Below are 14,172 nucleotides of genomic sequence, written 5' to 3' on the forward strand. Positions count from 1 at the left end.
TTCAAGGCAGAAGCACAAGAAAATACACAGCAAATTAACTCCCCAAGTTTCATTTTTTAGTGTATGTATTATCTAGAACGCCCACAACTAATTCTAAGTTTGCATTCTGTTTGCAATCTAAACAGAAATATTTATTCAAATATAATAGTCAAATCAAAGCCCAAAAACAATCTCCAAACAAAACAATTCTTGCATTTCTGGAATCTTGCAAAATAGTCTCTCACTTATTAAATTGTCTAGATTTTTAGCAGGTTCCTGTTAGCTCAGTAGCATTTTGTTTTTCTTCTTAGGAATCGCTTATTTCCACCAAGGGAAGCAGACCACTGTTTATGGCAGTGGAAGAATCATTTTCATGGACCTGCATATTACAAACACTGGGTCACTTAGGTGAAAAGTTGTGTAGAAAGGAGACAAGTAGAGAAGTACCAAGGAAGCAAAAACTTCTTAGATTTTCCTTGATTATCCTCTGAGGGCACTTTTAAAAGCTGAAATTAAAACTACATCTGGCCTGAGGATATCTTATTCTCAGAAGCCCTCTTGGTTATGTCCAGAAAACCCTGATGAAGTCAATAAGGTTGTGCAGTCCATGGAAAGGAAAAATAAATTGTTGACATGAAGGAGGAAAAGCAGGAACTTCCATCTTCAACAAATTTGACATTAATTACTAATCACAGTTCATTTTGTCCTGGACAGGTGTCCACATTACCAAAAACCACAGCTATTAACATATTTGTTGGCAGCCTCAAAAAGGCCAAAGACCAAAAAAGCATGGAAACTGGACGAACAGCACAGCACTGCAGGTGGTCCCTCAAAAAACCAAGGAAGACTATGACATTTACACTCTTGTTGTGTGTACTCCTAATGCAAGATAGGAGACATCCATTTCCAGTGCTGCCAAGGCTGTTCAAGCTTCACCTCACTAAATTCACCTTCAAAAAACAGCCCTAACCTCCCTCCTTTTCCTCTTCTACACATAAACACTTTTCAGAGCCTTAAATTTATTGCCTCTCATTTACCTTCTGGTGAAGGGAAAAAACAACAACCCAGCAATTTTCTGGAAAGTCAGGAAAAAGTACTAATTCTCACTGAAATGGTAACAAATGATGGTGAGAACTTGTGGACAAAATATGAACCAGAACAAAATCAGCAAAAACAATCTGCAAACTAAATTCACATCCATCTGTGTGTCAGTTTGAGATCTTTCTCCATCTTTCTGCAATTTTCCAGAACTCTTGCTTTCAAAATGGGATTACACTTACAAGGAACCCACAGACCCTTTTGATTTAGGCTCCCAGCAGTATTTTTCCACTTCTCCTGGAAGTGGTCAAGGAAGAAATGCATGATGAAGGATTCTGAGCAGATTCTGGAAACCTGGAAAGCAGTTTTGCATCAACAGAAAGCCAGGGATGAACTCTTCTAATGAAACTGAAATCAAAAATAACGAGTGGGAACAAACCATTACTTCATAAAAATAAGAGCCATTATCAGACTTGATTCTTCACACTCACATTGTCACAGTCTTTTCCTGTTTTGATCATGGCAACTCAAATTGCCAAAGGAATACCAACAAAAGAATTTAATTACAGATTTTAAACTGAGTATGTGCTATCTAACACCTCTGCTAAAGTCAGTAGCAGCATTCCATTATTCTGTGTTTCTCCCTCTTGTCTGGGAAAAAGACCCAAAGCACACCTATAATAGTCCTTGCCCTTAAATTAATTTCATCTTTGAAGTATTTTTAGCTTTCTGAAGTCTAGCCACTGCATAAGTCTTCCCTCCCCACCTCAAATTAATAATAAAATAATACATAGTCATGTTCATGCTGTTATTAGTATAATTTCATTTTATTAATTTAATGAAAAAAATGCAAAAATAAGCTTAAAGGGAAATATGTATACAAATAGCTTCCACCCGTATCTAATTCAATCAGTCAAATAAAAAACCCTTGTGGAAAAGCCATCAGCTTTTTGTCCAAGAATGTCACTGACGACCAAATAAAAAAATACTCACATTAACACAGAAACACAACACTTTTACACAGGTATGTGTGTGTGTGTGTAAATTAAATATATAACCTGGAATTTATAATCTATCCCAGTTTGGTTATGGATAACTGCACTGGAGAAGCAGGAGAGGGAAGTTCGCTGGACTGATTAAAGCGCACACATGAAAAAGAAGGGTATTTTCTCAGCTGCAGCTGTGTTTTAGGTGGAGAGCACACACAAGGCTCTCTTCACTTTTTTTATTGGAATATTTAGGTGCTGGGGTAAAAGGAGGAAGTGGGATGGCTAAATGAATAGTGTGTGCTCACGGAGATTCAATCAAGGAATGGCAGCTCCAGACAATGAAGCCTCAGAAAGAGGCATAAAGGTTTAATAGTCCAAATGTTTGCACACGTGTACTTATGCCCCAGATTTAATCTGATAACCTGTCTTCAAGGTTTTCCAGCCCTTACAGTTGAAAATGTCCATTTAGTGACCTGTTTAGTTTAATAGCTACTCAAATGCTATGAAAACCTACTGATAACTGAAAATATTTATTTTCTACCATCATGCTGGCTCTTACAAAGATGACAGACATCCTACGTGAAAATAGAATACCCAACACAGAGAAGAAAAATGCCAAATGCTGCTAAGTGTCCTATAGTACCATTAGCTTACTCACACTTACAACTTTTAGGTGAAACCAATGCACTCAAACTTTAGAAGTCAGTTGTTTGGATACAAATGGATTTAACATTTCCTAAAAAAATTAAAAATAAAACATTTCCATGCACACCTGATAAATATGATGAATTTGCTGACTTCCTACCAGGAGCATGCCTGTCTTTCATTTTATTGCTGTTTGCTGTTTCCTGCATGGAATGAAGCTGTACACTCATGAGGGAAGCACATGGTGCTCCCTCTGTAACAGCCACATTCAAGTGAGCTGGGTGACTCACAGAGTTACTTTTTAATCCTATTTAAGCAGGTAACAACTTTTCTCCAAAGAAAATCAACTACAGCCCCAACTATTTTTGAGCAGGACTCTTTTTCTCAATTGCTTAATTCTGAAAAAATACCACTAAGGCAAATATAATCAAATAGAGAATGAAGGAGATTCAGCAGGTTAGTGCCTGGAATTCTTAACTTCCCTATAGATCCACAGAAGCCTTCCAGCTTCCCCCAGCATGTCCATGAAGGGACCACCTCTGGTAGGAGGGGAGGGGTTTAGCTTTGCTCCTGGAGTGGAATCTATCCAACATGAATATGCACTTCAGAATTTTAAATAATTATTTCTATGTTTCTTAACCTTTTGATTTGAGAGGGTGTCAGTATTTTGAGGAGAGGAACTGAAAAAAATCTGCATGTCTCTCTCCACCTTCCCCTCACTGCCAAGAGACTTTCTCAAGTCTCTTGGCCACATTCTGAAACCCCTTTGCACAGAGAACTCCACAGAGCCCCAGTGAGTCAAAGCTGACTAAGGGAATTACGAGTTGGCCCTTCGTTAATTAGTCTCAGCCTTACTTACTGCACACAGATTTCTATTTCAGACATCTGCAAAGCACACAGAAATCATTCATTATGTTCTGTGGTGCATTAGGCACAAGGTAATTTAACCCACAAGAATAATTGAATTATAATTCACATTGAGAAGCTTGAGAGTTGCATTTGATTCCAGATAAACAATGGCAACTCAGCAAGATCACTCAGCAGACAACTTGAGCTTATGGAATGTGTTGAAAGACTCATGGACTCAATTTTTTTCCTAATATGTTTAATGTATGAAACAATATTCCATCTCTATTTTAATAGTGCTTTGTATTGTAATAATATAATATTCCTGATCTATTTTTTCATCTTCCCACAGACCAACAAGAAGCTCAGAAAGAAACAGGGATTCTCCTCCTTGCTTTCTCTCTCAGAAGTTTACAAGACTAAAAGAATACAGCAAATGCTTATGAGCCATAAGGTTCTTTTTATTCATGTGTATTCTGCACTTGTAGAGTCTGGGTCTCCCATAGTATAGAGGAATTGATGTATTTTCTCCTGAGGCAGTTTGCCTGTCAGTGTCTTTATGGGACTGGACACCTCACAAACACCTGCAGTCACCCAGGAAATACACACTGCCCAAATATCATGAAATGCCACGAATTATTATGGGATACCCTGTAAGAAATCCATTATCAGCTGTAAGAAATGATGTGATGAGGCCACCAGGAAGACTGCCTGTGAATTTCATGTATTGCACTACCAAAGTGCAATCACTTTATCAAACAGAGCTGGGGAAGGCCCAAAGTGTTCATGCTATATGGCAAAGACCAGATTTAGAATTACAAACTGGCACGAAGGCAGGAAATAGATAAAAATTCCTCCTTTTCAACTTTCTAACCCTGACTGCTTTGACAGCATGGAGAAAATGCCCTCAAGCATATTAGAATACACTCACTTCACCATAAATCACAGAGACCACTCAATTAAGCTTTTTGCAACTTTGTTTCTCCTCTGCTACAGTTTGGAGGTGACCCAGAACTTGATGACCTGACTACACAGCTTAGATGGGAGATGGGGCAAAAGTAGAGACAAACAAAAAGCAACAAGAGAGCTCCTCCACTGCAGACGTGTGGTCTCCTTTCAAAACCCTCACTTTGAAAATGGTGTTATTCCAAAGAGAAAAGCCACACTGACGTCCAGTTCAGAACCAGAGCAGTTAAATAGTGACATGCCTTCGCTGGCTTAAGTAAGCCAATTACCACTTAGCACTCTGAAGTTTGAGTACTTTGGACAGCCTTGCCTATATTTAGAGCAGGAGGATGTGCGTGTTCATGGCATGTGATGCAGAAAAAATCATATAAACCCCAAACTGAGCAGTGACTTTGGGAAAGCCACATAACAACAAGGACCCATCTGCAGCCAAAAACGTCTTCCACAAGATCCTCCTCTTAAGCCCTGTCTCCTAAATGCAGCCACAATGTGAGTCTCTGGCCTGAAAAACTTAAGCAGCAGCTGGTGTGGGAACTTCTAACTTCACATCTCAGCCTCTTCTCCAACAAAATTTGCAAACATGGAAGTGTTAATCCATGCTAAACGTAGTCACTACATGGGAATTTGCAGCAACCAAGAGGGCAGTAAGGGCTAACAATAGAGGCAACAAGTGAGGACTCTGAAAATAGAGTCTTTGAGGGAATTGTGTACCCTCTGGTGCAACAGTGCTGTGAACTACAGGTGTTCACGTGTTTGGGAGAGATGGCGGTGCTTCTTCCACCAAAGAAACCCCTCAGAGGAAAGCAGATGCATAAAGCCTGTCTCCAAAAGGAAGAGGTACCACAGGGCCTGAACTCATCCAGAAAAACCACTGGAATCTGGGATCCAGCCCTGCTGAAACAGGAAAGGTGATGGAAGCTGGAACACTAGCACTATCCTTGCTTGTGGCTCTGCTTGTAGGATACCACATGCCCTTCAAAGTCTTAACCAGCAAGCCTGAGAAAACTGCAGGAGCGTGTGAGCAGAACATGGTGACCCCTGGTGAAAGCCAAAGAAGAGACTCAGAAGCACTTCAGCTATTTTAATATAGAATAGTTTTTTTTAAAAGTCTCCTATTTTTTTTTTTCATTGAAAACAGACTGTCAGAGACACAACACTGAAATAACCAAGCATTGGGTCCAATCCAGAGGATCAATTTTGTCCTTTTGCCATTTAGCCAAACACAGTTTTGCCATTACCATTTAGCCAGAAAATGCTGCACTGATCCACATTTGGATTATGTGCTCTGAATTGGAAAGCATGTTGAGATAAGCAGTATCTACAATCCCTCCTTCATTCCAGTGCAATGGCCACATTACCTCCTTCATGGCACACAATTAAAACTAAATTAACATAGTTGAATCAATGGGATTTATAGCAAAACCAATCTATTTTCTCCAAGTCAAGAATACACTTGGCATTCTTAAATTTAAAAAGTAATTAGCATCAAGGTACTAAATCAGAGAAAACTTTTCCCTTACTCCTGTAACACTGTCATTATACAAATTGATTAATTACTCTGCTGTTACTCACAGTGTGTAAAAACATCATGTATATGATGAAAATAATATTTTGTTCTTGCTTTTAGACTGGCACAATTAGTGAAAGTCATCCCACAAGCTAAGAAGCTCTCTTGTTGCAAGGTCTTTTTCAATTAAATAAGAATAAAAATCAGTCTTTTACAAACTACCATGGTGACCTCTCCTGGTAGAAAAATATATGACCTCTAACCATGAAAACAGATAAATCCTTAAAGGAGGAAGTACACCTGGCCCACTTTATAGCTTATTTTTTCATGCCATATCCTGAAAGATCCAGATGCCATTTACAAACCAAAACTGACACACAAACTTGTAGATCATCAAGAAAACATTACAGCGTCTTGCTGTAGAGGGAAAAGCCTAATTAAAAGGCTTTGGCAACTTTTAAAAATACTTTTTCAACAGAATCATCATAGAACCAGATAAAATTATAACTGTATTATTAGAGAACTAAAACTTGATACAAAATGGGAGGATAAAATGTTACCTAAAGCTGGGGCAACTGGGGATGAAACTCAGCTGTAACTCAGGATTGTCCTGAGTGTTGCAAACACTTTATTCACAACTGTGCCTTGTTCCACTGTGCATGTTTCCCCACACACTGTACAAGAACAACTCATGCACCAGATCCTCAGTACTGCTGGACAGACCAGTGAGAAATCTTCCACTGGTACAGCTACAGATACCAAACAAGGCTGGGGAAGCTACAGATTCATTTTCATACCACACTACAGGCACAATCTGAACGAAAATCAACAGTACATGCATTTAAGCTTTGTGCATTGTTAAATAACATGTACTTTGTCATTCTGATCCATTTTTAACACTGTTGGAACCTCCAGGCTTCTCTCTGTAAGTATGAAAGATTCAGGAAGAGCTACGTTCTTCATTACCCATTCTGTTGGTGTTTACCAATACGTGTCATTGTGCCAATGCCACTGTCACTCCCCTCAGCTGCTGGCTTGCTAAATAGTCAGAGGAGGGAAAGAAATCCAATCAGGGATTAACAGAGCTCATACAATCTGTATATATGTAAAAATTTAATTAGAGTATGTCAGACAGAGCTAGGAAAAACTCTTCTAAGAGTGACAGTGAATACACAAAATACTTCGTGGTATGAGAACAAAAACCTCCTTCAAATGCCAATGTTTCAAGTTCAAGACAAGCAATTTCACCAGTCCTACTATCACGGAAGTAAACTGATTTTACCACAGTGATGATGAGATGGAGATTTGCATGTCATCTTCCCTTTGTAAGTGCAAAGAACAGAAGCTTCCTTTGAGCCCAAGCAAGAGCATCGAAGAAAACATTTATGGCCGACGGGAGGCACAGCATCAGCCTGTACCAGAAGCTATGGCTATGCAATGTTTTCAGTCATCTCAAAGACAACAGTTTGGCCTTCATACTGAAACACAGGGCTAAAAGTCATATTCCTTTCCTCCAGAATTTGCTTGAATTGTCAGAGACTTGAGAACATACGCTATGGGAATGGGGGGAGGAAAGTAAACATTTGGGGCTTTTTTAGTCTAAGTTCTAGCAACTGCTTCTTCAGTCCCCTTTTTCCATTCAAGCTAAAAACACTCTGATATTCTCTCCCTGGTATATTCACAGAGCTTCTCTGAATTGGTTTCACACCTGACAAGAAATTATCACAGATCATCCAGATGTCTTAAGAACATTAACATAATTACCTCTTTGAAACACAAGATTCTGGTGTCTCAGGACACCATATATAGCTACATCTGTTACCAGTGCCTCATCTCTACTCCAGTGACCCATATTATCCAAAATTGTATTTGGCACACCATCTCACCCTCCCTAAGAAAATACAAAAACATTTCAATGTCTTCAAGTACGAAATGCTATCCCTCTTGTCAGGCAACTTTCAACAGGACATTTTTGAAACTGATCCTTCCCAAGTGCTAATCTACCTCAATATAATGAAAAGTTGTTTTTTCACAAGTGGGAAAATACCATGAGCATCACACGCCAGCATTTATTTGCTGCTGAGGGCTATGCAATTACAGGGTCCTTCACTCAGGAGGCAAACAAACCAATTTCATTTTGAACTTGATCCAGTAGATGCTTTGGCCCAGTTTTGTTTCTCACTACACTGGCAGTGTCCTCTCTTTCAGGAGTGCAGGAAGAATGCACAGGCACAGGTTTCCATATTTTTGAGGGGGAAAACTCTGGTTCCATGAACAGTCAGCTGTGGTATGAAGTAGATCAGAGTCATGATCCTCCCAGGAGTAAAGAGAACAGTGATCTCCACACTTCTGTGGGGTGAACGCTTTCCTGGCTCAAATGGGACACCCAGCTGGAAATCCCTTCAGGTGATGGTGGGAAGAAGTGCTCCAAGCAGGAGTCCAACCATTTAGCTCCTGGTAACAAGAAGTCTCCCAGCTCTATGAAAAAGAACTGATTTAATTAGCTCTAAAACCAGTCTTTTGTAATTGAATGGAATTTATTTCAGACCAAACCAAGTTTTAAGACAAATGCATTCTAGGCAAGTGACTCTACAGTAGCCAGGAGAACAGCTACGCTCTGTGCTGGCCATTTCTAGGAAGGAAACTAAGGAAAAAGCAGGAGGAAAAACTCCAGAGAGGCATCCTCCAGGGTAAGGCTGTGACACAAGGAGACCAAGAAATTGTTCCATTGAGTGTGGATGACTCATTTGTTAGATGATAACAACACCTAAAAATAGCTGGCAGTGCTATGTGAGCACTCTGAGAGCCACACATCCGTCTCCATCTCACTACTCTTTGTCCAACAATGTGTCTGTGCATGCACTTTCCATCTGCACAGAAACAATCAGCTGAGCCAGGATCACTGCTCCCAGTGACAGCTCACCACGTCTCAGGGAACAGGAGAGGACCACACATGATTGGCAGAACACTGCACTTTGTTTGACACTGAGTGTGGCTTAAAGGCCAAGCAACATTTGTTACAGGATTAACTTTAATCAAGGTCTCGGAATAACTCTGGGATCTAATGATGGCTCTGTCAACTGCACACAAAAGCTGCACATGCTAATGTAGCCTAAGCCATAGGAAAACAAAGAAGTAACTGATTTTTATTTTCAAACCAGATGGAAAAACAAATCCTATCACATTAAAGGCCACCACTTAGGAAAAGGAAACTACAATAAGAACACTGAAATCATCACACACTGAGATCAGAGGATTTGAGTGGCTAAAATACAAATATTGCAAGGAACCGTTTGAAGGTTATTTAGGCTAGTTTTATCAAGGATGTTTAATCTCCATTTTTCACTCTCCAAAGGTGAATAGAGGCAGGTGGTAACAGAGGAGGGACATTGTCTAGCATCTTCATGAAAGTTATTTGTACTTTTGATTCCCCACAAGCAAGCACCAACTTCAAACCCAAATCACTGATGACAGCAGTGTGATAGGAGCTCTTTCCTCCTGTTCTGTATGGCAGCAAACCAGGCAGACAGAAATCACCCACCTCTGAAAAGCAACGTTCTTGGCCAACTTTTTACCATAAGACATAGAAAACAGACATTTTAAAAAGTCATTCCTATAGAATATCCTGTTCCATGCGGCCTAAGACTGATGAACACCAGTTGTCCACTGTAAGAGATGCACTTTGGGAAAAGCAAGTTTATAAAAACTGATAATCTAAAAAGTGGCCTCATAGTTCAAGGATCTAGAAAATAATCATCCCCATTAAACTGTGACCTCTCTTTAATGAAAGCAGCCACTCTTTAAATGTCCTGGTAGCATGCTTTGCATGAGGATTTTTAACACTTACCTCCCTCGGTCACCAAAAGCAATTTAGGTTTAGTCAAACTTATCAGTCCTTCCCAAAAAAAAAGTTCACTCACCATCCAGAAAAGGGTTCCAATGGCAAACTCAGAATAATGCTCTATAGTAGACAGCACACTGAATAATAAACAAATCAGCACCAGGAGAAATCTGTAAAAAGAAAACAGTGTTTAGTGACTTGTCAAGTTGAACTGTAAATCTAGATCTAGTTTTTTCTCTCTCTCATTCACATAACTTTTTTCATCACAAATACTTTGTGTTTAATCAGTTAATTCTTCCAAGTCAAATGAGTACCATCATTTTGCTTTCATTCAGCTTTCAGACCATGGAATAAAAATGACAGGAATGCTGAACACAGTAAAATCAATAGGAAAATCTCACATAATCAAGTATATTTCTCAGGGAAGCTTGTCATTGTGAATGTTTCATATTTCACTGACTGCTGCACAACTTAACGAAGACACAAACTACACTCAATGGGTTTTGGTAGCTTTTACATGAAAATTTTCAGTGGAAATGCTTATCAAGAAGGGGAAAAACTCATGTACAACCTAGAGACCAGTGACAAGATTAACTCGTTTGGAGTGCATCCACAGTCTCACCCCAGTGGGCACTTTTATCAGTGTTCCAGAAGAACAGATGAAAGGCACCTCATCAAGTCCACACCTGACACAAGCCCAGGAGTTTGGTCACGAAGCTTGAGGGCAGAGCCCCTGGTTAGTGGTTGCTGGACAAGCTACAGAACAGATGTACAGGAATCTCATAAAACTCGACAGGAACAAACATTAAGTCCTACACAAAGTGTGGGGAAGAAGACTAAAACATGTCCCCTTGACCTCCCTTTCCCAGGCTCAGCTCCTGTCCCTAACTCCCAGCTCCTGTCCCTCCCTCCCTCACACATGCCCAAGCAGCAAAGAGGGATGGGGAATGTGGGGTTGCAGTCAGACTACAACACTTTGCGCCTCCTCCCTCCTCCTCCTCCTCCTCACACTCTGCTCCATAGTGGGCCTTTTCACAAGCTGCAGTCCTTCAGGATAAACCTTCCCCAGGGGCTGCGGGGAATTTCTGCTCTGGAACCTGGAGCTCCTCATCCCCCTCCTCCTGCTCCTCTCACATTGGTACTCAGAGGTTCTTTCTCACTCCTGCTTTTCCCTCTCTTCTCACAGCCCATGCTGTGCTTTTGGGCTTACCCCAGGAACTTTTCCACCTAAGGCTGGGGGCTCAGCAGTACATGTGTGCACACAGATATAAAGGAGCACACAACACAGAATCCCAGAATTATTCAGGTTGGAAAAGGTCTCAAAGATCATCGAGTCAAAACATCAACCCAACACTTCCAAGTCCACCATGAAACCCTAAGTGCCACATCTACACATTTTTCAAATACTTCCAAGGATGGTGATTCTACCACTTCCCTGGGCAGCCTGTTGCATTTATTTACTCAAAAACGCACTTCATATCTATATATATATATCTAGAGAGAGAGACAGACAAACACAGGTACAGGTTTGGCACTTGGAAAGAACTGCTTGGATGTGGAATACCGCAAAAACATGTTTGTCTCAGATGGAGGGTAGGCTGAACCAATATTCTTTATGCAGAACATTCAAACCACAACTCGAAACAGGGAAAATGGGAGAATGCTGCTATCTATGGGGCTCTTCAGCTTTCATTTTTCTCTTTTTAGAGTGCCTCAGAGTTTTAGACTGCCTTGGGATCCCCAGAAACATTGAACAGGGGATAATAAACACTGAAAACAATTCTCTGGCATGTTTGGTGTGGTCATTCATACACCATTAATGGTGTATGCACATACTTAAGTATGTGCTAACACAGGCAAGGAGAGACAGTTGTTTCTCAGCTGCCACATAGACAACGGCTGACATCTTCAAGCCTAAAACTGGATTTGAAGATGTAAAGAAAGAAAAAAAGTCCTGCTTTCTGTCAGCTGGCTCTGACACTATTTAACCACAAGTGGAGATTTGAGAAGATCAGGGCCACCACTAACAAGCAGATTTCTTAAGCAGTAGTTAGAGGTCTACATGTGCAACTGTCTCTGAATCAAGTTTGCATTTCTTCAATGTTGACCTATCCTGATCCACAATAAAAGGCAAAAGGGATCCAGATAATACATCTTAGTCAAGGGTAAAAGCACCTTTAGCTTGGGACAGATCTTAGCCACACTCTCATGATTTATGAGTTCCACAACCTTTACTCAATTCTGTTACTCCTTTTGCTTCAACACACACGAATTGCCAAATGTATTACTCATCAGTTTTACTCCCATCCCCAAATGTTTATCTCTGAAAACAGTGCTATGTTATAGGGGATACAGAGACCTGTCCAAGGCATAATAAAACTGATTTATTGCTTCAATGAGCTGCTGTACTGCCCAAAGATAAACCAGCAGAGGGGACAGAACCCTGCATTCCTGGAGAGTGATGCTCCAAAAGGGAAATCAGAGCAAAGCCTCAAGGAGAGATACTGAAACACAAGCCAGCCTTTAGCAAATGGAAAAGAACAAATCGATAAGGGGTTCAGAGCATAAGGGTATTGCCAGTGTCCAGCACTAGAAGGGTCTAGGCTTGGGAAACTGCAGAACTTCTGCCTTTTCTTAACACAACAGCACTGCTTTCCATGTAAAGAAAATGCAGGTGTAAAAGTAAGGTCAGCAGGGTCATAAGAACCTCTTTTTCTTATCCATTTAATATGAGATCAGTACTGAGTACCCCCCTCTGTTGGATGCTGTGCTCCACCAGGGAGTTTCTTTATCCAGACACCTTTTACTTCCAATTAGCAATCCCAGTGATGAGTATATGGAGAAAAGACACAAAAACCCCAGCATACCAAACAACTCCAGCAGAGATGTAGCAAGCACTTCTCCAAACTAGTCAGTCTGTTGGTTCTCATCTTTTTCTGTGACACTGTTGTTCTACTCCTGCCATTGTTACACAATTTAATCCTAGGCAAAATGCATGTACAAAGAGATGGTCACTTCTTCTGAGTACAGACTCCTAGGTGCTTCCAGATCCCTGCCATTTCAATTATCTCCTTTCAAAATACCTTTGTCTTCTTTTACTGCACTCACTAGTAATACATAAAAATCCAGGGGAAATTCACATTCTAAATATTTTCTACCAAGACCCTGAGGATGACAGTGCACTTTACACCTTTTCCACTCTAAGAGAAGCAAAGAGAAAAAACAATATTCTCACATACCCTGTAGATATTATCACTACGTCTTCAACCCCATCTCCTTTTAGGCTTCAGAAAAAGCAACTAAAAGAAAGAGGTCTACCAAAAAATCAAGAAAAAAATCATCCACAGTGCCAAGCTATAGGTGCATAAGGATGTAAAAGAGAGGACAATTGGTGCCTGTTTCTTATTAAGGCACCCCAAACTGCCAACACAGCCTGCAGGTCTTGTAACTTCAAGCTAATTGTTGCTTCTCTCCTGGTTTTATGTATCGAGACTCAGATCTCTCTTTTTCAATTTCCCAATCACACATTAAAACCACTCAAAGGACCCTTTACATGCTCTTAATTTATGGCACTATATCCTCTGGCCAGTGAGTGTCACTCCTTCCCAATGAATAGCAAGGGCAGCTCACATGAGCTGAGTACAGATTCAGTTGCAGTGGGGACAAAGTCCAAGACAAACACAGATTAATGAGTGAGGGCATCAAGAACAGCAACAATCACAAAAGAACAAAACAAAACAAAAAAAAGCACACAAAAAACCCCAATCAACCAACCAAAAAAGATCCCAAACATTAAAAGAACCCCCCAAAACAAAAAGAAAGCATCTAGTCAACCAGTAAGCCATGAACTGATAATGAAGATGTGTTCCCAATAATTTCTCATCACAGCAAAGAGGCACAGAAACAATAGATGTAGAAAAGAGGGCTGCAATTATTTGTATGGAATTAGACACGTGCTGCAGATCCGGTTCTCCTGCACAGCTCAGCAGCAAATTGTGGCGGTAGCATTCCTGTGAGGAGTTTGTCACTGGAGAAAGATGTGTTTCATTAAACAAAAAAGTTCTCTTTTTGAGTCCACCGTGGCTGAAAGACACAGCCCTTAAGTGCCCTTAGTTGAAAATCCTAAATCAACTCAGCGATTTTCCCCTTTTATGTGATGAGAAGACCATACTAATTTTCCAGCCAGGCAATTTATGTGGAAAGAAAAAGAAGTGTTAATAGACATTAAAAGTGCTTCTAGTTACCCAGACAATTGTACGTTAAGGCCCTGTGGGCACAGATCTCAGTGTGTCTCAGACCCTCAGGGTTGGATCCAGCCAGATTAAAGCGAGTGCATGTAGGCTGCCTTGTCTTGGAGCAAC

At 40.4% G+C, this 14,172-nt stretch overlaps 1 protein-coding gene across 1 annotated transcript in view; it reads right to left on the reverse strand.

Annotated features, from left to right (window-relative positions):
• Positions 1 to 14,172, reverse strand: part of LOC309572709 (potassium voltage-gated channel subfamily KQT member 1-like) — a gene marked incomplete at both ends in the record, with an annotated part of 421,148 nt that overhangs the window by 394,157 nt on the left and 12,819 nt on the right. The window contains one exon of the mRNA XM_082281146.1: positions 9,891 to 9,981. Coding sequence (XP_082137272.1) covers positions 9,891 to 9,981 — 91 coding nt within the window. The remainder of the gene's footprint in view (positions 1 to 9,890; positions 9,982 to 14,172) is intronic.

This window comes from Coloeus monedula, assembly GCF_965178545.1.
Source record: "Coloeus monedula genome assembly, chromosome: 4".
In the NCBI taxonomy this organism is placed as follows: Eukaryota; Metazoa; Chordata; class Aves; order Passeriformes; family Corvidae; genus Coloeus; species Coloeus monedula.